At 36.4% G+C, this 24,598-nt stretch overlaps 3 protein-coding genes and 1 pseudogene across 3 annotated transcripts; 1 reads left to right on the forward strand and 3 right to left on the reverse strand.

Moving 5' to 3' along the window:
• Positions 1-1,657: 1,657 nt before the first annotated feature.
• Positions 1,658-5,061, reverse strand: LOC119984957 (PRA1 family protein H-like). The gene is made up of 4 exons (XM_038829085.1): positions 4,579-5,061; positions 3,714-3,850; positions 2,101-2,172; positions 1,658-2,009 (listed from the first exon to the last, which is right to left on the reverse strand). Exons 1-4 carry the CDS (start codon positions 5,007-5,009, stop codon positions 1,939-1,941), a joined length of 711 nt encoding a protein of 236 aa, XP_038685013.1. The 5' UTR covers positions 5,010-5,061; the 3' UTR covers positions 1,658-1,938.
• Positions 5,062-5,100: 39 nt separating this feature from the next.
• On the forward strand, positions 5,101-11,042 carry LOC119984956 (ribosomal protein L11 methyltransferase). Its single transcript, XM_038829084.1, has 7 exons — positions 5,101-5,416; positions 6,330-6,413; positions 8,163-8,303; positions 8,691-8,756; positions 9,080-9,247; positions 9,467-9,790; positions 10,183-11,042. Exons 1-7 carry the CDS (start codon positions 5,156-5,158, stop codon positions 10,297-10,299), a joined length of 1,161 nt encoding a protein of 386 aa, XP_038685012.1. The 5' UTR covers positions 5,101-5,155; the 3' UTR covers positions 10,300-11,042.
• Positions 11,043-11,534: 492 nt separating this feature from the next.
• Positions 11,535-13,779, reverse strand: LOC119985297 (protein yippee-like At5g53940). Its single transcript, XM_038829554.1, has 5 exons — positions 13,539-13,779; positions 12,707-12,750; positions 12,225-12,333; positions 11,923-11,978; positions 11,535-11,824 (listed from the first exon to the last, which is right to left on the reverse strand). Exons 1-5 carry the CDS (start codon positions 13,632-13,634, stop codon positions 11,743-11,745), a joined length of 387 nt encoding a protein of 128 aa, XP_038685482.1. The 5' UTR covers positions 13,635-13,779; the 3' UTR covers positions 11,535-11,742.
• Positions 13,780-14,195: 416 nt separating this feature from the next.
• LOC119985454 lies at positions 14,196-21,822 on the reverse strand (annotated as a pseudogene).
• Positions 21,823-24,598: the final 2,776 nt, after the last annotated feature.

Consider the following 24,598-nt stretch of genomic DNA (forward strand, 5'->3'; position numbering starts at 1 on the left):
TCTTCCCACCTAACATGGAGACTAACAACATTTCATTCCTGCGTATTATCCACAACAAAACTACACCAAAACACAAAATACTAATACATCCACTACAGCAAAACACTTCTCCCAATACAGCCACATACGCAAAACACGTTTTACAATACAACCACATCAACAAAAGATAACATCTTTGTTGATCCAATAACACTTTACCATTACAAGTGCCCTAACTATATAAGTATAATAACAATCTTTTTCTGTTTCATTTATCATTATTTAGCTTTATTTACACACTATATGATCCTAACCAACGGATAGGAGTGGTAAAAATTTGATTCGGGGTAAGATAATAACACGTATTTATGAAATATTTACATGTCCGAACCCTAATCTGAATTGGATTTTGACATTCTTAATTGACCACACTCGAATTAGTTTAAATCCAGACAATTAAATTGGACAATAACCTAATCCGGATTGGAGTCCGGTTTAAAATCGTGTCTGGGTCCAGATACATAAATCTTTTCTGATTTACTTGTCTAGACCCTAACCCGGATTAGGCTATTGTCTGATTCATTTGTTTGTATTTAAACCAATCCGAGTTTGGTCAATTAAATACTTCTAAAATCCAATTTAAATTAGGATCTAGACATATAAATATTTCGTAAACACGTGATAGTGTCCGATCTGAAACGTGATGTTTTCAAATTTTCAAACCACGATGCACATTTACAAAAAACCTCTATTAGGCAAGCCAATCAGTATTTTGCGAGGGCATAAAGAAGACGACCTCTCTTGGGCATTTTCTCTTCTTTCTTTTTGCTTGAAATGTCATATAAGTATCTTTTGAAATACCTAGATGTAAGACACCTACACTCCATCTCTAAGCCTTAGAAAACACTCATTGAGTTACTTACATAATCTCAAAATCAATGCAACATGAGTTTGTGTCAACATGAAACAATGAAATATCATTCTCTCAATCAAAAGCAACCTAATAAAAATCATAAAAATTGAAAATGAAAGAAATACCTAAGCTAAGACCTATCATCCAGATCTAAGTCAAAAACTCAAAACAACTTCAAAGACAACGATCTCCATGCACATTGTCTCCAAGGGCATATCGAACCATGACTTCTCTCCAAATCCATATATGAGCTCTCCATTTTACAACTTAGGATACAAACCTTAGTCTAGATCTTTACCATAAGGGCTCACGATCAGAGGAGGAGGGAGGGGAAGAGAGAGAGAGCCGAGGAGGGGCTGTCGGTGATCTAGTTGAAATGCAGAGGAGGCAGTCCTTGACGAAATCAAAAAAGCTAATCTTCGAACATCTTCCGAAGGCGGTCCTCGACGAAATCGCTATTGATTGGATAGTGGGTGTGATCCCTAAATGATTGTTTTGGTCTGTCCTCCTTGTAGATTTGCCATACATAAAAAAGACAAGAAAAAAAGAGCAGGATACTGACGTTGCAAAACGTTTATTCAGCATTTCATATTTTCATTCATTAGACGGGGGATTTTGACTTCTGGAACCCTTAGAAGGACGCAGGATGCTCAGTTACCAGCGCCACCAATGTAACAAGTATTATAGAAGCCTCAACGTCAACAACAAGAATAACCAAAACTCGCAAAATACATGAATATCAATCAAACGCGATAGAAAACTCAATTGAATAAATGCAACATAGATCAAATGTGCTAGAATATCACAAATTATATTGTCCGAAACCCCACATATAAGTACAACTGCATTGTGACACCCTACAAACTGATTGACAAGTTCACTACTTTTTTCATGTGAAGAACTGTCATAAAGTGGTTCGCTTTCGCAGTCACTTTCTTTGTGTAAGATCTGTACATTTTTTGGTTTAGCTCGACATTTAGGAGTAATAAAATCGATGACCATAGACCTTCCAGCAATAAATAACGGGAAACTCACGACAGTAATATCTACTTCCATTTTCCCCGAGAAGGTTGCTTCATTGGAGTGAGCTTCCTCAATGTGGCATGTAACATCATAACTATACAGGGGAGGAAATGTGATCAGCTTAGACAACAGAAAGAATTATGCCAACATAAACGGGGAAATAATTAAACAAATATGATGATTACCTGCATAAGTGACTGCAAGTGCATAGAAGATAGCCATTTGAATTTTTAAGAGCAACAAAATAACCACGGTAGCTGCCAAGAAACATTAAATTTATCAAAAAATGTCCAGATACCAATAAGGATAATGCTTGAGACCCCCAAAAAGTAACCCCCATTTAATGTGGAGTGTTGGATATGAAGTGGATCCTACATGTGTGTTTTTAATCAATGATCATTTTAATGTTATATAGATTTGAGGGATTTTTGGGGGTTTCTAGCACTGTCCTACCAATAATCATCATCTATTAATTGCCTTGGAGCAGGTCTTCACATGCTTTATGAAAAAAATTGCGGAAGTGACGCAATGGACCAAATTACAGAGAGCGCATTTGCAAGTTGTGTTGCTATGCTACCATAGATTTTGCCGTCCACAAAAGAGATGATGTGGGGTAAAGAATTACTTCAGTGCATACGATTCTTATGTCCACATTTAAGGGAGTCTTCAGAAATCCAATAAAAAGATAATAACCGAATGCTTTTTGAAGAGTGAACAGAAACTTGCAAAAGTAGGAAATTAGACATCAGAGGCACTGGTGTATGGAAAGAGATACAGGCATAGAGCCGAAGCATTCTAAAACCCAAGCATCACCTGGGTATCTCCTCCTATACTTGGTTCAACATTTGGAAGCCTAAAATTCCTCCCAAGTTCGTTTTTCTCGGTTGGGAAGCTACATAGGGATAGTTTTGGGTTATGACCATTGACAACTTTCAGAAACAAGGTTATAATCTTGTTAACAGATGTTTCCTTTGCAAATTTGATTCTGAGTCCACAAGCCATATTCTTTTGCATTGTCAGCGATCTAAAAATATTTGTATGATAGCTTGGAAGGTGGAAGCTTGTAGGTATCACTTTTGGTTACTAGTGGCAGAGATTCAGGCGTGGAGCTTTCTATACAGTGATGTCTACAAGAGGAAGGCTATGCAGATTCTACCTCTACCTATCATGTGGATGAAAAGGATAAAGAAATAATAGGGACTTTCAATAATAGAGGTCATCAGTCATCTGTTGATTTGGCTACTGATGGTCGTCTAAGTAATTTGAAATTCTGGTGTTCAGGTCTTGTTAACAATATTTTCGAGGCTTTTAACTTAGTCTTGTTGTAATTCTCCCTTTTGCACCTTTTAGGTCCTTCAATAAATTTCTTTCTTCAGAAAAAGAAGTTTATAGCTCAATGGGAATGGAAATATATTCTACAGATAACATAACCAAAAATAGAAGTCCTGAAGATAAATTATGATTCCCATAAAACGGATAGCCCAGTTATTTCGTTTTTGGTCCACTTCAAATCTAAATTTTAGGGATCACTTGAGCTCAAATCAGCCATCAATGGTACAACTAAACTGTATCATGGGCCTAAACCACAGTTTGCAACATAACAGTTTTTAAACCTATTGCTTCACTTTTACTGGAGGTTACAATAAAAGGTAGGAAATTTCCAACTAAAAATAATTCAGCACCATAATTCTTTTCTTAAAAATATATCAAGACATGAAAGACGGAGACATAAAGAACAAAGTTTAACCTCAAAGAGATAATTGTAAATGAACCAAAGAAAGGGGAGTTGACAACTCACCACACTGGACAGTTCGAACCAAAACCTGCCTAGTTACAGGGTGTCGTTCGAATCCCCATCTATCGCTGCAGAACCTGAACAGATCCCATAGCGCTAAACTTGATAGCAATCCAACAAGAGCAACTGGCATTTGATACCTAATAACAAGGTGAAAAAAAGAATTGAACTAACTTACTATTAAGAATAAGAGAATAAGAATAAGAGAATTCAAAAGAACTGGAACCTAAGAAAAGAAAATAACCAAACAAAAAGTTCAAAAATTTCCCTCATCACAAAAAAGTAAGTTGATAATGTAAAATGAATAGAGCTACATTTAAATGTTCAATCATCAAGCCAACGGGGCAAACTCAACCAAATCAAGCCCACGTTCGCGAATAATCGGAGGTAAGAGCTCAGCTGGCTAGAGCATATAGTTTAGACGGCAACTCTCTCTAGCCTAAACCCACTGGCTAGGTAGTTAATATAATTGACTCCTATATTCCTATTACAAACCAAAACAACAGAAAAGAAATTCCATAATTTGGAGCCAAAGCCATCAACCAAAAATAACCATTTTATAAAACTCAAGAGAGACTCTTTGGAGGCACATACAAAACATGCAACACATAGTAAAACTGCACTAGGAAGTAACCCTATTTCTTGCCCCACAAACTTACAGCAAGTAATCACAAGCCAGTCCATGAAAGTCTTCAATGAAACATACAACACAGACGAGAGAAGTAAAAAGGCATATATAGATATCACTGAATCAAACTATACCATCATCACATTTCTCTGCAGCCAAACAGAAGTTAATCCTCAAAGCCCCAGAACAGATACATATCCCTAATAATGAATCCTCAAACGAAAGAGAAAGTATTCATACAGAGAGCAGGCAAAGAAGAGGATGAAGAGAGATGCATAATTGCGGGCGTAACGCTTGATATTCTCTTGAACCCTGAGCCTGGCCTGCTCGGCAGAGGACGGAAACGAGTAAGACCCAAAGTTCCCGAGATAACCGCTGGTCCAGGACGGAGTTTCGCCTGACAAGTCATCGGTGGTTAGCTTTGAGAATGGGCTGAGCGTGAGGAGAGATAGGATGATACCCAGACGAGAAAGGAAGGAGGGGACAAACTGGAAGAAGAAATTGTCACTGTTGTTGGCGTCATCTTTAGCGGAGGCGTTGGTGGTTGTCGACGCTGTGGCGGTGGAGGAGGAGCGATGGTCGAGAAGGTCGAGATAGCCGGAGTCCCGAAGCCATGAGTCGAACGCTGGGTCGGGTACGCTTAGGGATAACGGGTTCGCTGAGAATACCATGATTTTTATCGGATGTCCTCAATAGGACAAGCCACCATGAGTACTTATACTGAATATAATAGCCTACTTTTCTACATACCCAACAAACACTGAAAAAAGCCCTGCCACAGTAGTGGCATTGCCAACAAGTCAACAACAGAAACAAAATGTCTGTGGGTAATTTCTGCAAACAGTTCTTCTACAATCTCCCCACTCTCCAACGCCGTCTCCTTCACTCACTTCCTTCTGCACTCGCAAACTTTCAGCTCAGACATCAATGGAAACCCATTTCGGCCTTCTCAATGCAACCCATTTTTGTCCGCTCTTTTTCTCGTCAAACTTCGGTCACCGCTTCGCAGGCTCCCAATGCTGACGCTGACTACTCTGGTTATCTTTCTGTTCGCGTTCGCTGTCCAAAGCATGCCGCGGTAAGCTTTTTGTACTACGTCTTTCGAAATTCTGATAAGGGATTTTTTATTTTCATTTAGGGGTCTTGCTTAGTTTTTGTTGTTTTAATCTGTAATGCTCATTTGATATCATGAATGTAGTTCTGATTGCGAAATTGTGTTTTTGTTCATTGAACATCTTTCAAAGACATAGTTTCCATTTGCTATCATGGGTTTCCTTTTCTTGTCGTAATGGTTACATTCCAACATCTTTAAAGTGTGTTAGTTACTGTATTTCTCCCCTTGGAAGGCTCTTTTATCTCTCGCTATGCAGACTAACCAAAAGATCCTGGGAGAATTTAAAGCATTCCCCTTCAGGCTTGTAGCTTATCATTGATGTTCGCTGTTCTCGGCCCCAGTGAGTCCCATTATAGTAGAGCCATAATACCACTGGTTTCTCTGAAGACAATTCAACAGAAGATGAAGCAAATTCACACAGTGCCTTGATCAAGATTCTTCCCTTTCTTCTTGATAATTGACCATGGGTGAAATCCTCCACCTAGTGACGACACATTCTGCAGTGACATTTAATTAGTCTCCCCAACATTTTTCATTGTGATGGATATTACCAGTTTGGAATATTCACATTGACAAAAGAACTGGAAGAAAATCAGTAGATTCTAATTCACTTATCTATGGAAATGCAAAGAAACAAATAAATCATGCAGTTTATACTTTATAGGTTGCAATCTCTCTTTTGAAAAGAAAAAGAAAGATGCATTAGGAAGGCAAAAACATATATTGGCTTTAGGACGCAACACAGTTAGGATATGATCTGGAATGTAATAAGATGGTATGAAGGTTTCTCGCAGCTGATGATAGGAGGTTGGGTTGATACTTTGTTGAGCTTTATATCTAAGGTTTCTGAGCTTATGCTTCATTTTCATGTTATCAGGATGAGCTTTCGGAAGCCCTTTTATGCTTTGGTGCAAGTTCTACCAGTATGGATGAAGATGACAACCGTGAGAAGACCGATCAGGTTGCTCTATTGGACTGAACTACTATTTCTATCCTTTCTTTTCTTCATACACATATAATAGAACCATGACCACTGTTTTTATTCTGATATCCTTGACATGCTTGTTCTGGATCTGATTCATTTTATATGCCTTTTTCCATCTTTGAAATGCGAACAGATCAATCTGTAAGTTGTGTACTCAAGAGCTTTTTTTGTGAGACCAATTAGTAATTACACTTCCATGACAACTAAGCAAAAAGTGAAAAAACTATAGGTTGTAAGGAATGTTTACCATTCTTCAACTAGTCTGTCAAATCCTCTACTTCAAACAATTCATGTAAATGTGATTGAGACAACCATTGAGTGTGGTATGAGGAACTAAGATGTTTTTTTTATAGCAAAGATGTTAGCGATTGATGTAGGTGCTAGAAGTTATGATCAAACGAAGTATTGGCAGTTGTAGGATCAAGGAACAAGCTGGAAAATTACGAGACAGATAATGATAAAATTTACATGCTTATGCCGAAAACATGTCTCTTTGGTATTCGGAAGTTATCTATGCATATTCATATTATATTTATTTGACTGCTGGATGGTCACTTGGTGATATATGCATGTTATAGATTTTGCATGCACAATCAAACTGATTGTTATTTACTTCAAGTGATGGGTGTGATTGTGTTTTGATTCATGGTTTCATAGATGATTCTATTGGAAATACATTAGTTCCTAGTTCCAACTATTTTGTTCTTATAGAATGAATCTCATTACCGTTATAGCTACTACCTTCATATTTCAGAAGAAATAAAATTATAGTTGTCTGAAAAAGAAACTCTAATTAGAAGCTAGGGCACTAACTTCCTGGGCTAACGTGGAAAAGGAAAGAGTATCAGCAGAGGAATTATGATGTAATTCATTAATAGTGGAAAAAAAATGAGGAATTCATTAAATTTCTTTCACCTTTAGTCCTTTGAGATGTAATTGAGCGTCTGAGCGTGTGAGGAATGAATTGATAAAATGCACAAATGATATATGAATAAAAAAGTAGTGAAGGACATAAAGAATGAATTGATAACATGCACAAAGGATACAAACTCATGTTCCAGGTGACACTTTGAGCTGTTGACCTCAGTGACTTCATTAATTGCTCAGCATCTCATCACATTGTTTATTTGCAGAAAGTATCTCTTGCAGTATTATTGGAACTGTAATGTGAGGTAGCATTGTCATGAGGCAGCCACTACTTCCTGCTCACTTATTAATAATGTTTCATGGCTCTAGTTTCCTCGAAGTAATTGCCAATGTTTGTTGAAAAACATGAATTTTTTGAAAATGAAAAGGCCCTTAAGGAATCGCTTGCCTTATTGCATGTCCTGCCATAAGTCTTGCTTGATGCTATCAGTCATTGAATCTTCACAAGCGGCTTGCAAACACAGGCTCTTAAGCCTTATCTTGTAAAATTGTAGCTTTTACACCCAAGAACCCATCTAGCTCATTTATGGCATATCAATTGCTAGCAAAGATATTTCAGGCTGTATTTACAATAAGGTTGCTTTGTAATTGAATAAGAAAAATTTTCAGGCAGACTGTATCTTAAGGCCTGTGATGACCTAAAATTCGTTTGTTCACAAGGTTATTGTGTAAATCATCATCATTGTTTCACTGAATTTACATATTTTCTCATATCATCATCTCAACTCTTTGGTTCTCTAGAAAGAAAAAAGAAAGAAAACGAGATCCTTATGGCCTAAGAAGAGATTTGTAATGCAGATTTACATTGATTCCATATTTCCTGAGAGCCAAGACGTGGCTATCCGTATGTCACAGGCTGCTGATTCCATTGGCTTGAAAGAAGTACCAAGTTATGAAGTCAAATTGGGCGAGAAAGATTACTGGGTCAAGACAATTCAGGTTGACTTGTCTGTCTGTTCCTTTCTGTCGCATTATTAAATATATCTCAGATCCATTCAAAAATTTTCCATTCAAATTATATCTCATTTTTAATTAATCCCTTTTTTTTTTGTCTCTTTTACTCTTTTAATCACGGATACCTAATTAATTTGAAGCTAATTACACTCCTTTCTTGAATTTGATTGGGTTTCTGCATCTGCATTTTTTAAATGACCGGTCTTAGATGCACAAATAGTAATGAAAATAGTCATCCCTGAAATTTATTTTGAAGAATTAAGCAAAGCAAGAGATTGATTTGTGGAAAATATTAGAAAAAATCTCTCATCAATGGCCATTTAGATACAACCTTCATTTAAATTTTGCTCACATTACTTCTTATTGCCACAGGAATCATTTCATCCAATTAACATCATTGATGGACTTTGGATTGTGCCTGAATGGATGACTCCTCCGGTAAATTGTCCCGTATTTTTATCTTTAAGGATTGTATGTTATCACAGCTCACAATGATCCTGCAAATTCCTTTCTTCATATGTTGAAACTAATAATCTTATTATATGTTCCTTAGGTTGCATGTAAATTGCAAATGTTGTTGAGTATCTCTGAACTCATGAAAATATATGTGCACTATGTAGAAGCTAAGTTCCATTGGACTGATGCCTTCACTTATAATCACATATTCTTGCTGTGACTTCTAGTTCATTAAGAAAAATTTGAACTTTAATGATTTCTAGGGAAGCACTTGATGTTTATAATTCTGATGCTTCTCTCTTCAGGATGTTCAAGCAACAAACATAATTCTAAATCCGGGATTGGCATTTGGGACAGGGGATCACCCTACTACACAACTGTGTCTCTTGTTGCTAAAAAGCTTTATAAAAGGAGGGGAAGTCTTCTTGGACTATGGCACGGGTTCTGGAATTCTTGCAATCGCGGCACTTAAGGTAGACTAATTTATTAGATTATACTTGAATGTCAACTACTAGAGCTAAACAGACAACGGATGGTCTCGTTTCTGGTGAGCTTTATTAGTGATTGTCGCATCTCTCTCAGATCCTTTCCCAAAAACCAAAATTCTTGTTTGACATCTATTTCACTGATTTACCAAGTCCTATTTCTAAATATGATTTACTGAATCTGCAAATATTTAACTAAATTTGCAGTTTGGTGCTGCCCTCTCGGTTGGTGTTGATATAGATCCAAAAGCCATTATATCTGCACGTGAAAATGCTGTTTTGAATGACATAGGACCTGAGAAAATGAAACTACACCTGATTCCTAGTGAAACTTCTCCCTCCATCAATCAAGGAGCACACAGATTTGTGAGGGATCCAAGCTTATATGGAGAAGTCATTTCTGAGACAGAGAAGTATGATGTCGTCATTGCAAATATACTTCTTAATCCTCTTTTAGATTTGGCAGATCATATCGCATCTTATGCTAAACCTGGAGCAACTGTTGGCGTCTCTGGTATCCTTACTGAGCAGGTACCTAAATCTTCTACGAATGCGTGATATGGACCTAGATTACTCAAATTTATGAAAATAGACTTGAAAGTTTACCTTCAATTGGTATGGAAATCTAGACAGAAATTAGCACTTTAATATAACTGTAAAAGGTGATGATCTTAGAATGTTTTAGTATTTTTCTTCAATTTATGTATTGCATGTTGATCCTCTAGATGTTTTGTTTCCGCTACTTTGCTTCTTTTTATAAGAAAAGCAAAAGGAAAAAAAAATCACCGATTCTTCGTGCTGCAACTGTGTCCTATCCAAAAATGGTTTTATTATGATGAATTTCTACGAGTATTGTCAAAAGTAATTCAGTCAACAAGGCATAGAAGTGCTTGAACCTAATTTTGTGACATGTTTTTATGCAGGTTCCACTTATCATGGATAGATATTCACAATTCTTGGAAGATATGTCAGTATCGGAGATAGATGACTGGGCTTGTGTAAGCGGCACAAAGAAAAGAAGTCCGACTGACAGCTGTTAAGGAAATCTCAACATCCTTCATACTACAGGCAGAAGCACCAAAAGCTAGTCATCAAGCTTTCACTTATGGCAAGATGCGCTGTGCTGATTGCTGTGGACAGTTTCAACCCTTCGACCATGATGAAATGCTGCAGCTTATCTAACTAAGAAAGGGAACGAGCATCCAGTGTATAGTAGAGTGACATTTTGGCCTTGGACTTTGATAGGACCATGCTGCGTTACTGGAATAGAGTACTGTTAAAGAACCAGATCAAAGTTGTTTTATCTAAGAGCAGCATTTGATCAATTCTACGCATAATAGTAGCAATATCTGACCACCTTCAATGGTGCTGTCAGTTACAAGAGCAGCATCCTGTTTGGCAGACCCAGATTCATTTCCACCAATATACCTATATAAATTTTCCTCATTTTGTGAAGGATGAGCTGTATCCCTTCGCAGTGCATTCTCACTGCCTACTACCACTGATTCCAATCCAGCATTCACTTTAGCACCCTGGTCCTCTGGGGACTTCGCTTGACATATTTCAGGCTTTGCAACAGGTATACTGGCACTCAGAATTATCTCATCAATAGGTGTGTTTGCATTTGTTTCGATTCCTCCACGAAACTTTTTTAGGTTTTCTAAAGCCCTTTGTCTTAAGACAGATTCCAAATCATCAGCACTTGCATTACCAACAGAATTCAGAGCCTCATTGTTTCTTTACTTTACAGCAATGATAGTCCCAATCCTATCAGGGCTATGAATACTTCGATAATAATGAAATTTAAAGATAATTTTATACTATACAAAGGCTTATCCTTTGTTCCAAACGGACCCTTAGCAAGTTATATTCTTGTTTTGTGCGCTTTGATGGGTTGTAAGTTGTTATTAGGTCCTTTAAATGGGATACCATTCTTTGAGTTATATGTTATACCCGTTGGACTCGTTCTCTTAGTAATGAATGAATCTTATCTTACCAAAAAAAACATTTAGCAGGACCAATCTTAACCGTTGGATAACCTTGTTTTGTTGCATAATCTTCAATTCAATATTTCAAAGTAGGCACTTCAATACACTTCGTCATATCACAGCTGTTGATGGAGTAGTTCTCGTTGTGGTTATAGTTCACAAAACCTCAAGATCTTACCGGAAAACATTCCAAAATGGGAGAGTTATCAAAGTGCCTCCAACAAATCATCATAAAATTTTTTAACAATTCAAACATGTTGGAAAGATGTGATACGTGGCCATGAAGACACCCAATGAATCTAATTCTGAAATTTCTATTTAAGAGAAAGAAAGCCATGCATGACTGTAGAAATGATAACAGGGTAATTGTAGTACGGTAGGGCAAAAGACAACAGATCAATCTTTATAGTATAGTTAATACATACTTACAAAGGTAAGGTAGGCCTTTCCTTTCCTAACAATCCCTCGAGTCTTTTTTTCTACAAAATTCAGATACTATGCATCTTCAGCATCACTAGCTGGGTGGGTGTCAATAAAAATTTCCGTGGAACAGTCCATTTCATCCATAATCCTCCCTCTGTTATATACACGTACACGAATGAATCGGTAAACAAGTACCAAATGGATTTCAATGAGTAAGTATGGAAAGATTTTTTTAAACGAAAAATGCAATACCTTTCAAGGACAAACTTTCCTTCTTTATATTTCTGGGCATTCTCATGTGCCGCATGCTGCGTAGAACAATGGAATGTCGAAATCAGTACGAGCAATCATCATCAAAATTAGAAAATCAGGAGCGTTTTCGAGCGAAAATCACGTTTAGCCTGGTTCTTGCTTGGAACCATACATGGCAAGGGAGGTGCACATGTTCAGTTGTTCACAACATTTCATCACATGCGTGTGTGGGGTGAGTGGGGTGGGGGTAGGGGTGTAGGTGTATATTATTAGCATAAGAGATAGAGGAAGAGAGAGATTACATATTTCCACCCGACTATTTGTCCACAACAGCAGCAAAATATGTCGGCCACAGTATGCATTCCTGAAAGCATCACCCTCTCTTCCAAGGGACCCATAGTGATGTTCACCCTAATTCAAAGATTCATATGCTAAAGTAAGAATTTTAAAATCTTAAAAGTTTGCATGCTTTAGCCACAATCTTATCATGGGCAGAGAAGAAATCCTCACAAATCTATGGCTCTATGCTTTTTTGTATCGAACAACAAGAGTTCGCAATCTTAATGGCGCATGAAAGAAGTCTCAACTCTCAAGAATGCTAGTTCCTAGAAGACGTCATGTTTTCCACACCACACCAAGAATGACAACAATTTCATAAATGCTACCATCCCCAAAAGAATATCAAAGCCAGTATAAGAAAGCCAACCAATATACATAATCAAAATAATATTATCAATCAATCAATCAATGTATGCAGAATCAGAATGTATAAGAAGTAACTCACGCATTATTGAAGAGGTATGCTTTTCCACGGCGAGAATGAAAACCCTGACCAAAACAGCAAATATTAGAAATAAACTAGCAATCCATCAGAGTAATTCAAATACAGTCATAAACTGAGAACCGCCAACAACTTGGATGTTGAAATGTCATGCAATGAAGTTGAACTCACTTTTTTTCTTCTTTGGAGTGCCATCTTCGTTCAGGTAAATCTAATGCGGGAAATGAATTTAATTTGAACATAAATACTGACCTTAACCCCATCCTTCCAGTAACAGGTAAAGGCTTTAAGTAACCCATATGTTTTCTTACAATCATTTCATCGAACACTTGGGGTAAGGAAATTGAAGGGCCTGAGTTCATATCTAGTATACCACGCACGCACCAACCCCCCCCCCCCCCCCACCCCTTTTAAGGTACTATATTAACCCAAAGCGAGTCTGAAATGTGGACTTATCACTAAACTTCTCCCTACAACTGACAATCATGAACCCTAATAGGGATTCCCTCACATCACCAAGCATGATGCAAACATCAGCTCACGGTTTCCATGAAATTAATGATAAGAATTCATAAACCACAACCGAACAATGGATGACCCAGAAAAACAATTATACTCTTCATTTCATATAGGCACTTTTTAAGCAACAACAGTAAACAAAACATAGAACAAGCAAATCAAAAGCTGTACCAAAAGACAATCTTCAGTTCTAACAGAGCAATAAAAAGACCCAACTTTTGAGTGTAGTACTTATGATTGCAAGAGAAACTTTGATAATCATATATAATAACAAAATTAAAAAGGAAAGTAAAACAGATTGGGAGGGAAAGAGTACTCTGGAGACAATATCATCAGGAAGAGCTAAATGCGTTCCACAGAACTTGCATCTGTAAGGCCTCCCTTCCAATTCTACAACAAATATCCTTCCCATTCTCCTTTTTCCCTGCTTATTCCACTTAGCAAGAACCCTGTGTAGTACAGAACAGAGAGAGAGAGAGGCAGAGGAGACACAGAGAAGTATCTGGATTAGAACAAATGCTGTGCACCGAAGCTGTGACACATGGCCACACAGAAATACAGATATTTGGCAGAATTTTAACACCCGATGTGGAGCAGGGCCAAATGCTGTTCTAGAGCTGATCATGGGCCGGGTTACCTACCAGGTCGGCCCGTAAAGCCCATAAAATATGGATTTGGTGCTTGTTGACATGGCCTTGTTACATCCAACATTCGTCAAAACCATAATTACAGCAATAATAAAGTAAAATAAAACAAAAGGCATGAAATACAAATATTTATTAATAATGAATATTTATTTTAAGCAAATGTGATAATTTATTTCTTTCAAGCTTTTTTGGTATATGGTTGACCAACCAGAGTTGATCTTCAATTTCTCCTCAACAAATGGATTCATGGTTTCAATGTTCCATATCTTTGAGTTATTAGAAAATGAAAATGATAATATCGCAGCAGTTGGTATTTCAATTAACCATAACCATAACCATAATCAAACATCGTATTCCACATGTAAGAATCAAAAACTATCTCAAAGATAGACGACACGTTCGATACATATATATCAAATATTTTATTTACAATTGTACATGTTTTGAATGTCTAAGTGACTAATTGTACATGTTTTTAATGCCTAAGAGCAATTATAATGGTGTAGTTTTAATAGGGAATGGAGGGTATGTATTGTCCCCAATAGCGTTGCATCATTGTAATTGCTCTAAGCGAGTGAAATGGATTCAATTATAAGTGACATGACCCGGTTCTCGGATGTAGCATCTGGGGCTCCATATGCATCTCCATATTGGTATGTGCATTGTGAAATTTGAACAAGATTAATAGTTGTTTCCACAAAAATCTTATCAAAAGGTGAATCATCATCAACTTGGATTTTGTTCCATTCCTTGTCAATCAAACTGCTTAAGTGTGCTCGTGCAACTTCCCCATAACACTCATTTTTGTTCATGTAACAAGTTATTGAATTTGCACTTTCATCCCTCTCCATCTCCGCCTGAAAATTACAACACATAGTTAGTCAATTAAATTAGATTAATGACCAATTGTTCTTTTACAAGCTGATATATAAGGGAACCAGTAAACTCAAAATGAAAAATATCATCGATATAAGTGGGTTGAGATTTCTGACAGAAATATCGTACGTACCAATGATGTACCCATGTCGTTACAAAGTCGAAAATTAATCGAAGAGGAACGCAAGAGTTGGTGACAATGTTCCAAGCATTCCAGTGCCTACTTTGATATTATTTGACCCAATAAAAAATATATAAATGTGTGAGTGAGTATCACAACTCCCGATACGGATCGCCATCCATTCTCAAGATATTCCTCAAATGTTGGGACGCATTTGCCGTAACTCCACTTGGTTTCATGTAAAAATGCTTTACACATATCTGCCCACTGACAATCCCATAATGAAATCTTCTATTCAAATTATTCCCCTTAATTTTTTCTAAACTATCCAAACAAGATAATTGGAAAGAAATCTCCTTTCCTTTATCTTCCCTTCCTCCCAAATGTTTCAATCCAAACACATTCTTAATAATCTGAGAGCAGTGACATGAAGTGAAGTTTCTTCTTTGGAAGATAAAAAATCTACGGAGAGCTTTCTTTATATCATTCTCAAAGTTGTACCCCAATCCTAGGCGTTGAAAGTCAATAATCAACTCGAGCTTGGCCAAAATCTCTGTACCCAAATCGTTGAACATATCCCTCACTTCCTCCTTCAGCTTCTTAGCTTTTAATTTATTGTATTCTTCATCCTAACATGTCAAAATCAACCAAACCAATCGAAGTTACAGCAAACCATATATATATAATTGTAAGCATTACCAACTAATTAATCTACATGGTTAAATTACCATATGATCAATTTTTAGGGACTGCAAGAATTTATGACTCCAGGTGGTTGGCTCATAATATGCAGATCGTCTTCCGTTGGCCGCCGGAGTCCTATGAACTTCTCTTGGCCTGTGGAGGAATATCACATTTCAATGGGAGTAGAGGGGAATTAAGCTGGCGTTGATCAGATTTTTTTTTGATAAACATCAAAGATATATATAAAACAAGGAGCAAAGATTCAGAAACAACAGCTTATCAATATGGATCGCCAGAGAAATCAAACAAAAAGAAGGAGAAAGCTCGCAAGAGGTAAAAAAACACTTCTTGAAAAAAAGAGACACAAGACGGGAAAATCATTAGATCAATAGATTTAAGGTAGGAATAACACCTATTGAAGATAAATTACGAGAAAATTGGTTAAGATGATACGGACATGTCCAACGTAGAGATAGCGGTGCGGTAGTGAGGATGAATGAGAGAATTTTTATAAGAGAGAGTAGGAGGCAGCGAGGTAGACCTAAAAAGACATGGCTTAAAGTCATAAGAAATTATATGAATTTAATCGGAGTGGACGAATGTATGATCCATGATAGGAATGAATGGTGAAAATAAATACATGTGATGGATTTCCAATGATGTTCTCATAGACTCGTATAGCCGACCCCAAACTTTTGGGATAAAAGCTCGGATGATGATGAAGACGGGAAGAGAAGATGGAAGCCAGAAGATGTAGTGCTCATATATGTGGAGCCTTATGTTTCTTTCTTTCTCTCTGTTTGCTATACATAATCTTGTGAGCAATGCCTGTATTTATACTACAACGTTAACCAATATTTCCGTGCATTTTTGTAATGACGAATATGACAATGATAAAGACGGACGATCCTCAAGAATAGTGAGTGAGTGACGACAAAGAGAGGTTGGTTGTGGCGTTCACATGCTGAGATTATAGATCATCATACGGAGCTGTGCTACAATAATGAATATAAATGATATGATATGAAATGTTTCTAACAAATTAACTTATTAAGTTTAGGGGTGTCAAAAAAATCAGTTTCGGGTCGGATAGCAATACAAGTTCATGAAATATTTACATGCCCCAACTCTAATAAGGATTGGATTTTGGACGTACTTAATTGACTAAACTCAGATTGGTTTAAATTTGGACAAAAAAATTTGATAATAACATAATCTAGGTTAGGGTTTAGACAAATAAATTGGACAAGATTTTTGTATTTGGACCCGAATTTTGGACATGTAATTTATGTACAAACTTGATTTAATCTGAATCGGACAAATTTGATCAACCATACCGGATAGAGTTTTGTCACCCCTAATTAAATTGAATGAAATTGGAGAAATTCTTGGTTTTAAATATTAGTTTTCATAATTTATTTATAAACCCTCATTTCTCACATGTTGAGCACCCCGAAAGTTCCTGAAGAAGTCATAAAAAAAAGACAAAGATAAGTTTGGTAAGTGGCCCCCCAACTCACCTGAGCCAACCACGCGGGGTTTCCCTAAATAAAAAAAATAATTAGTATCATTTAATTTTGAATAGGATCGAGAAATATGTTTTTCATTGGAATTAAATCTTGAACACACATATGTATAGTATTAGAATTGGGTATGTTTTATCGATCATTATCGGCCAACCGATCCAATATCGATCGGTCGATAATCAACCATCAATCTACCCACATAGTCGGGCCAATAATATCACCCGACTCATATATAAATGGGTTGGTTGATGGTTTTTAAAATACTGTATCGTTGATTGGCTGATAATTATCCACCAACCGACTATTTTAAAGAAAATAAAAATAGTATAAATATTAATGCGTAATATTTTATTGAAATAAAATTGTTAGTTTTGTTATTGTTACTGGCCAACAGGCCCATTATTGGCTAACCGATAATCAACCATCAATCGACCCGAAAATGTCGGTTGCCACATCCGATCCATAAAAGTCGGGCCGATAATGGTTTTCACATTTGGTCAAAATTGGTTGGTTGAGTCGGTTACATTATTGGCCGATAATCAATCGATCCGACCCAGTCCCAGCCCTACATATGCCTAACTCAGTCAATTACCAACCGAACCATCTCTCGTTGATCTTATAATAGTATCATGGGACCAAATACTTGATTTTTTTAATTTTATTTTGTGATTATACCTATACTACTTATAGGGTTTGGTGCTTGTTGACACTTGACATGACCTTGTAATCTAAACAATCAATTTTCTCATAGTGGATTCACACAGGTCCCACCAGGATTTTGGCTAACCCTAGACCTTTCCTAGGTCATTCTTGAGTTATCATATATTTTAGGAAACTTTGATATATTTTTGATTCAACCTGAAAAATATAAATGGTATACTATACCCCATTATGCTTATAAGCTCAAAAGAGCTTCATGCTTTGAACATAGGTTAATCAATATAAATAATTAATCTTTTAGTATGAAACTCATAATCACATATATATGAATATTCATGTAAAGTTTCAGTTCAAACAAATACATATAGTCATCTAATGAGTCACATAAATCAATCGGATAATAACATTGCGCATCAATTTCAGACATCTATTTGGGCAATGATTTTGAGCAAGCAAAGGTAAAAAATTCTTAATCATGTCTCAATGAGAAATGTTCATTATGATGCAAATAATGTCTCAGCCAACTTTCAGCTTAATTCGAATTCATTTGATATAAAAAAAATAAGTGTTTAGTTCTCAACTAGGTTTGAAGCACTTTAATGAAAATCGGTTGCATGTAACACTCAAAGTCATCACATAATGCATTGAATCAAATAGCATGGCATGGTTCAATCATCAAAACTAAAATGTAGTACCTTTGGTCCAACACAACTCTCTAACTTCTGTTTTTTTTCCTCTTGTAATGGAAGGGTCCAAACCTTCCTCGAAGAAGGGCAATCTGTTCGCCGCTTACTAGACTACTCCACCAAACACACACTTAGGCTCAAATAAAAAATGACTGCTGCAAGTGGATATAGGTTTGCTCTTTTTGTTTATGATATGATATGTCTAGGATTGTTGGAATTAGAATATATATATATATATATATATATATATATATATATATATATATATATAAAAGCTAACGTTTCTTATGCAGGGGATATCAGAGACTTCGAGAAAATATAACCAAAGCCATCCCAGATATGCAAGAAGCTATTGATGTAGATTTTACTATATTGTTTGTCAGTTTTTTAGCGTTAGCGTTGATAAGATGAATGATGCAGAGAATATATCACTTAACAAAGCTTCCATTGGGATTCATAGACCATTGTCCTTTGAATTTCCGTAGGCAAAGGCTAACACTAAAAAACTGGCAAACAATTTAGTAAAATCTACATCAATAGCATCCTGCATATCTGGGACATCTTTGGTTATATTCTCCCGAAGTCTCTGATATCCCCTGCACAAGAAACGTTAGCTTTTTATATATATATTCTAATTCCAACAATCCTAGACATATCATAAACGAAAGGAGCAAACCTCTATATATCCACTTGCAGTAGTCATTTTGATTTTGAGTTTTTCTTCATAAGGAAGATGAAATTTGTTTTAGCCAAATTTATTGAGCACAATCATATATAATATATGTTCAAAGAACAAAAGGGAAAAAAATGTGTTTTGTTTACTTAATTACCAGAAGATATTTTGAAACCATTTTGTCTGAACACTTGAAACAGAAGAGAAGTATCGTACAAGTCGGAGTAATTATCATCAACAATATTAGGGTTAAGATGAAGAATCTGATTTAGTTGTTCATGAATCTCACTCTTGAAATGGTATGATATGCCAAGGCGGGTTAACAAGTCGATTAATTTCACCTTCTCCACTGGATCATTTGCAGGAGTCAATACCAAATCCTTCACTTGTAGTTTCAACACTGATAGGTATGATAATATCTATTGTTTTTGGTGGAAATCTCCCCCTCTTAAGCTTCTTTTTGATAAATAATGAGTATCTTTATGTGTTGATTTGTATTTTTATAGGTTAATTGCGGATTGGAACAAAAAGTGGTAAAAAAAGGGTTGAAATAAGCATGACTGGAGAAAGAACAAGTGTTCAAGCTGTTCTGGCGGATTTTATTCACTCCTAGGCCTCATCATTTGCGCCTAGTCCAGGAGGAAGAGATTTTTGGGTGAAAAGTAGGCCTAGACTTACGCCCAGGCGCACCATTTATGTACGCCCAGGATAATTTCATTCGCCCAGTCCAGGGAGCAATGATTTGAAGGGAACTTAACATATGAGTCTGTGCCTAGGCGCACAAAACAGCTTTTGGGCCAGCTTTAATTCGTGATTTGCCCTAGCCGTAAGGGACTTTGGACACTTCAAATAGATTTTCTAGAGAGCGAAAATAGAGGGGAAAGGTGATTCTTGGAGCTAGGAGGAGAGATTCTTCAGCCCAACTTGGATCTTCTCAACTCATTGGGTTTATTCATGCTTTTCTCATCTATCTTCTTTTGTTTTTCTCTCCCTATGTGTAACTAAACTACTTGTACCAAGGCTAGGATGAAGCCTTGGGTTGAATGATTTGTATTTGACTTTGATTCACATATATAATAGTCGATTAATGGGTATAAATCTTGTGTTTCTATGCTGGATTGCAAGTTCCTCATACTCCTTGTGTTTGATCACCACTTAGGGTTTGAATGAAATTGTTTGTTGAATCTACTTAGATGGTAAAATGTCAAGTAGGTTATGCTTCATGAAACCCATGATTATGAATGCGTCTCCCTTCAATTAGGTGACGATTTGTATGAATCCTTATCTCCATGGAACTTCATTAATTCTTATGCATGTTTAGACCAATAGGATCGCTAAAATATGTTAGTAACATCCAACCTAGACCAATGAGATGGCTAGTAATTGATTTTAGGGAGATTTGACCTAGGTGCGCTAGTACCGACCTATGTACGGGTTCGTTATTCCTGGATTGCTATTTGTGTGTGTGAATCGGTTTTGTTACAAATCAGTGACCCTTGGTTGATTCCGAAGCGTTGGTGCTTCTTTCTCATCTTGAATCTTATTCCATTTCTTTTAGCTTGTTTAGTTATAAATTGCATTAGCGTAATTTGCACCCTTATTTCAAGAAAACACCAAAAATACTTTACTATTTGCTTGCTTTAGTTTAATTACTAAACCAAACAAACTTGAGTTGAACTTTACTTTGTTTGCATTGTCCATACATACATACAAGTATGCATTTGGATTAGACATAACTCCGTCCCTGTGGATTCGACCCTTGCTTATCATTGTGTTGTAGCCGCCGACTAGTACACTTGCTAGTAAGGTTAATTTGGAACCAACAAACACCTCTATTTGTTTGTTTAAGGATTGGAACTCCTAAAATTAATGACCCATATCGAGACATTAATAAAGAGATCGACCCTTGCACACAAGCACAGAAAAAATTAAACAAAATGAAACATAAACACATAAGTTGATAGAAAAGCATTGAGTAATATATACATACCAAGTCACCATTAATTGTGGATAATGATCATCATTAGTTGCAGCCATGGATATGAAGAAATGAAGATGACGGATATGTGTGCAAGGAAACTGAGAAAGTTTTGGTGTTTGGTGAACTAAAGAATTGCAAAAGTGGCTAAATAAACACATCTCCTTCAGTATGAAGCCAAGCATTTCACACCAGCAAGACCGAGAGAAGATAGCACAGGTGACTGAACACCCAAAGGACCTGAGAGACACCACATACCATCATTGTTGGTGGTGTCTCTACATGGTACATTGGTACTGGTTAGTTGAAAGTGTTAGAATTCAAGGCTTTCTGCCTTTCTTCTATTCTGACATCCTCTCTAACTGCACAACATCTTTTCGTCATTGTCTTTATTTTTCTTTGTTTACGACGTCATGTCGCTTACATTAAAACACTATCATTTAGTCTTTTCTTCTTCCCGTTGCTCTCTAACAAGATGACCATTGCTCATCTAGTTCAGTAGCTTCGTCTTGTATATATTCTCTCTTTCTCGAGAGTTTGTGAAAGCTTTGATGTACAACTTTCACTTGTTAATGAAACCATCATTTCATTCAACTTCCGCATAGCTTATTTTATGGTATCGGAGCAAATGGCTCACGGAAAGTTTGGATTGGGAACTCATAATCCCAACTTTGTGAATCCACCATCTCTACAAACTCAACCACGAGATTCAATTGATAAGTTTCAGTCCACAAACTTCCAATTCTCATAGTCATACAGTTCACAACCGATGCACACTCTAAATCAAAATCCCTTCAGAAATCCTTATTTCTTGACAAACTCATATTTCTCTTCAAATCTGGTTGCTATGACTCTCATTGGAGGCAACCTCCATCTATGGAGATATAAACTCTTGAATGCCCTCAGAGCTCGCAACAAGTGGGTTTTGTGGATGAAACCCTTGCAATTCCAGAAGAAGTCATCCCAACCACCAAGATTGGATTCAGTGTGATAGCTTGGTGAAGAATTGGATCACCAATTGTGTGTCTCAGGACATCCATATCAGCATCTCAAATTCAAAGACCTCTCATAAGCATTGGGTGGACTTGAAGAACATATACTCAGGTGCAAACCCGCAAGAGATTTTGAAATAGCAAGGCCCATTTCAAACATCAAGCAAGGTAATTTTATAGTTACAGAATACTTTGCTAGGATTAAATCACTTTGGGATGAATTGTATCAATATAAACAATTGTTTATTTGTAAGTGTGGACGCTACAAATGTAGTTTGAGTAAAATGGTTCAGGTTGAACAAAACAAGGAGAAGGTCCTTCAGTTATTGATGGGCTTGAATGAGAATTTTTGAGCATGTCATAAATCAAATCTTGATGATGGACCCCTTACCCGATGTGAACAAAGCTTTTGCCCAAGTAGGGCAGCCGGAAAGGAAATATGGTATTATCAACAAGCAGACTCATGAAGTTTAAGATCTCATGGCAATGTAAATATCCGCAAACAGGAGACAAGTAATTCAAAGGAAACAAGAGAAGCACTACAGAAAAAGAGAAAATGTTCTGCAGATATTGCAAGAAGACAAATCACAACATTAAAAAATGCTACAAGCTGGTAGGATTCCCAGTTGATGCACCACATCCAATGAAGATAATGAAACAAACAAACACTGCCTTCAACGAGAAGAGGAGCATAAATCAAGTAGAAGCTGAGACTCATAATTCACAAGGATCTTCCATTCTTTCTGGAGATCAATGTCAACAAATCCTAGCATACTTAAAGGATCAAGTGCAAAATTCCGACTCAACAAACAATGCTACCTCTATCTCTACTGTTGGAGGTAACAATAATTTAAATTCTTCATGGGTTATAGATTCTGATGCTACTCATCATATTACATGTATGCTTGATCATTTTCATTCATATAGAAAAGTGCATAATTGTTCTGTTACATTGCTAATGGGACTAAGCATGAAATAAGTCACATAGGTGATATAAAACTTAAGAACAATATCATGTTGACAAGAGTATTGCTAGTAAGAAATTTTGGATTCAACCTTATTTCAGCTCACAAGCTACTGAAAGCTAGGGAATGTGAATTGTTTTTCACTCCTAATACTTGTCAACTATAGGATTTAGTCACTTTAAGGAGAATTGGGATGGGAACCATGCATGAAGGTCTATATTTCCTTGATGAAGAACTAAAACCTAAGAGGAATTTTGAGGTTCAAGTCAATCATGTTTTGAAGGATCATCTATGGCACAAGAGATTAGGCCACCCTTCTAGTCAAGTTTCAGGGATGTTGGGTGCTGATTTTGTAGAAGAATGTAGTAGCTGCAATACATGTAACCTAGCTAAGATTAAGAGAAGACCTTTCTCAATTAGTATGACTAAGAGCTTAGCTATTTTTGACCTCATCCATGTTGGTATTTGGGGTCCTAACAATGTAATGTTCATTGATGGACACAAATATTTTATGACATTAGTGGATGATTTTAGTAGACATACTTGGCTTTTCATGATAAAATCTAAGACTGAAGTGAATAATCATATTGAATGGTTCAACAACTATGTTAAGACTCAATTTAATACCAAAATTAAAGTCATTAGATTAGACAATGGTTTAGAATTCAACATGTTTGATATTTACAACAGCGAAGGAATTATATATCAAGCATCTTGTCCATACACACCTCAACAAAATGGAATTGTTTAGAGAAAACATCAGCATATATTAAATGTTAGTAGAGCCATTAAGATCCATTCAGGGGTTCTAGAAACCTATTGGAACTTCTATGTTCAAACTGTTGTTTTATTGATTTACAGATTACCCACTAGAACTCTAGACAAGAAGAGTCCTTACTGCATAATGTTTAATAAGAAACCTGACTATAATGCATTAAAGGTATTTGGATGTTTGTGTGTAGCCAAAGTCTTTAGACATCAGTAGTTTAAGTTTGATAGTAGAGGTAAGAATTGCATTTTTCTGGGATATCCAAATAGTACCAAAGACTACAAGTTATTGGATTTACAATCAAGTGAGGTGTTTGTGTCTAGAGATGTGATTTTCCATGAAGATAAATTCCCTTTCTTGGAGAGACAGGATGCAGAAGCCTTAAATATCACACCATTAGAAGAAAATCATGATGATCCACGTATTACTAATAATCTTAACTCTGATGATTATTCTGCAGAGAATGATAGTCAGTCAGAGACCAAAAAGGACCAAAAGAGTTCCTCAATACCTAAAACAATATGATTGTAACTCTATTAAAAATTCAGAATTCAAACGTGATTTACCTGCATCTCATGTACATTCTGTGAATTTTGATCATTTCTTGGCTGCCATATCTGTCACTCATGAACCTAAGAATTATTTAGAGGCATCTAAGATTCCTCAGTGGTGTGAAGCCATGAACAAAGAAATTCATGCTTTAAATGAAAACAATACCTGGACAATTGTTAAATTGCCCAAAGGAAGAAAGGCTGTAGGATCCAAATGCATCTACAAGATCAAATACAATCCAGATGAG

This window comes from Tripterygium wilfordii, chromosome 19 (assembly GCF_013401445.1).
Source record: "Tripterygium wilfordii isolate XIE 37 chromosome 19, ASM1340144v1, whole genome shotgun sequence".
NCBI lineage: Eukaryota > Viridiplantae > Streptophyta > Magnoliopsida > Celastrales > Celastraceae > Tripterygium > Tripterygium wilfordii.

What these genes read in the sequence shown, in the direction of transcription:
- LOC119984957 (XM_038829085.1), bottom strand. Translation starts at nt 5,009, where the DNA reads ATGGTATTCTCAGCGAACCCGTTATCCCTAAGCGTACCCGACCCAGCG. An exon ending in CTCTTCTTTGCCTGCTCTCT is followed by an intron (nt 3,851 to 4,578) that starts GTATGAATACTT and finishes CCTTGTTATTAG; the next exon opens with GTATCAAATGCCAGTTGCTC. An exon ending in ACTTGCAGTCACTTATGCAG is followed by an intron (nt 2,010 to 2,100) that starts GTAATCATCATA and finishes TCCCCTGTATAG; the next exon opens with TTATGATGTTACATGCCACA.
- LOC119984956 (XM_038829084.1), top strand. Translation starts at nt 5,156, where the DNA reads ATGTCTGTGGGTAATTTCTGCAAACAGTTCTTCTACAATCTCCCCACT. An exon ending in ACCGTGAGAAGACCGATCAG is followed by an intron (nt 6,414 to 8,162) that starts GTTGCTCTATTG and finishes TTTGTAATGCAG; the next exon opens with ATTTACATTGATTCCATATT. An exon ending in TTGCAATCGCGGCACTTAAG is followed by an intron (nt 9,248 to 9,466) that starts GTAGACTAATTT and finishes CTAAATTTGCAG; the next exon opens with TTTGGTGCTGCCCTCTCGGT.
- LOC119985297 (XM_038829554.1), bottom strand. Translation starts at nt 13,634, where the DNA reads ATGGGAAGGATATTTGTTGTAGAATTGGAAGGGAGGCCTTACAGATGC. An exon ending in CTGATGATATTGTCTCCAGA is followed by an intron (nt 12,751 to 13,538) that starts GTACTCTTTCCC and finishes TGTTTTGGTCAG; the next exon opens with GGTTTTCATTCTCGCCGTGG. An exon ending in AAATAGTCGGGTGGAAATAT is followed by an intron (nt 11,979 to 12,224) that starts GTAATCTCTCTC and finishes TGTTCTACGCAG; the next exon opens with CATGCGGCACATGAGAATGC.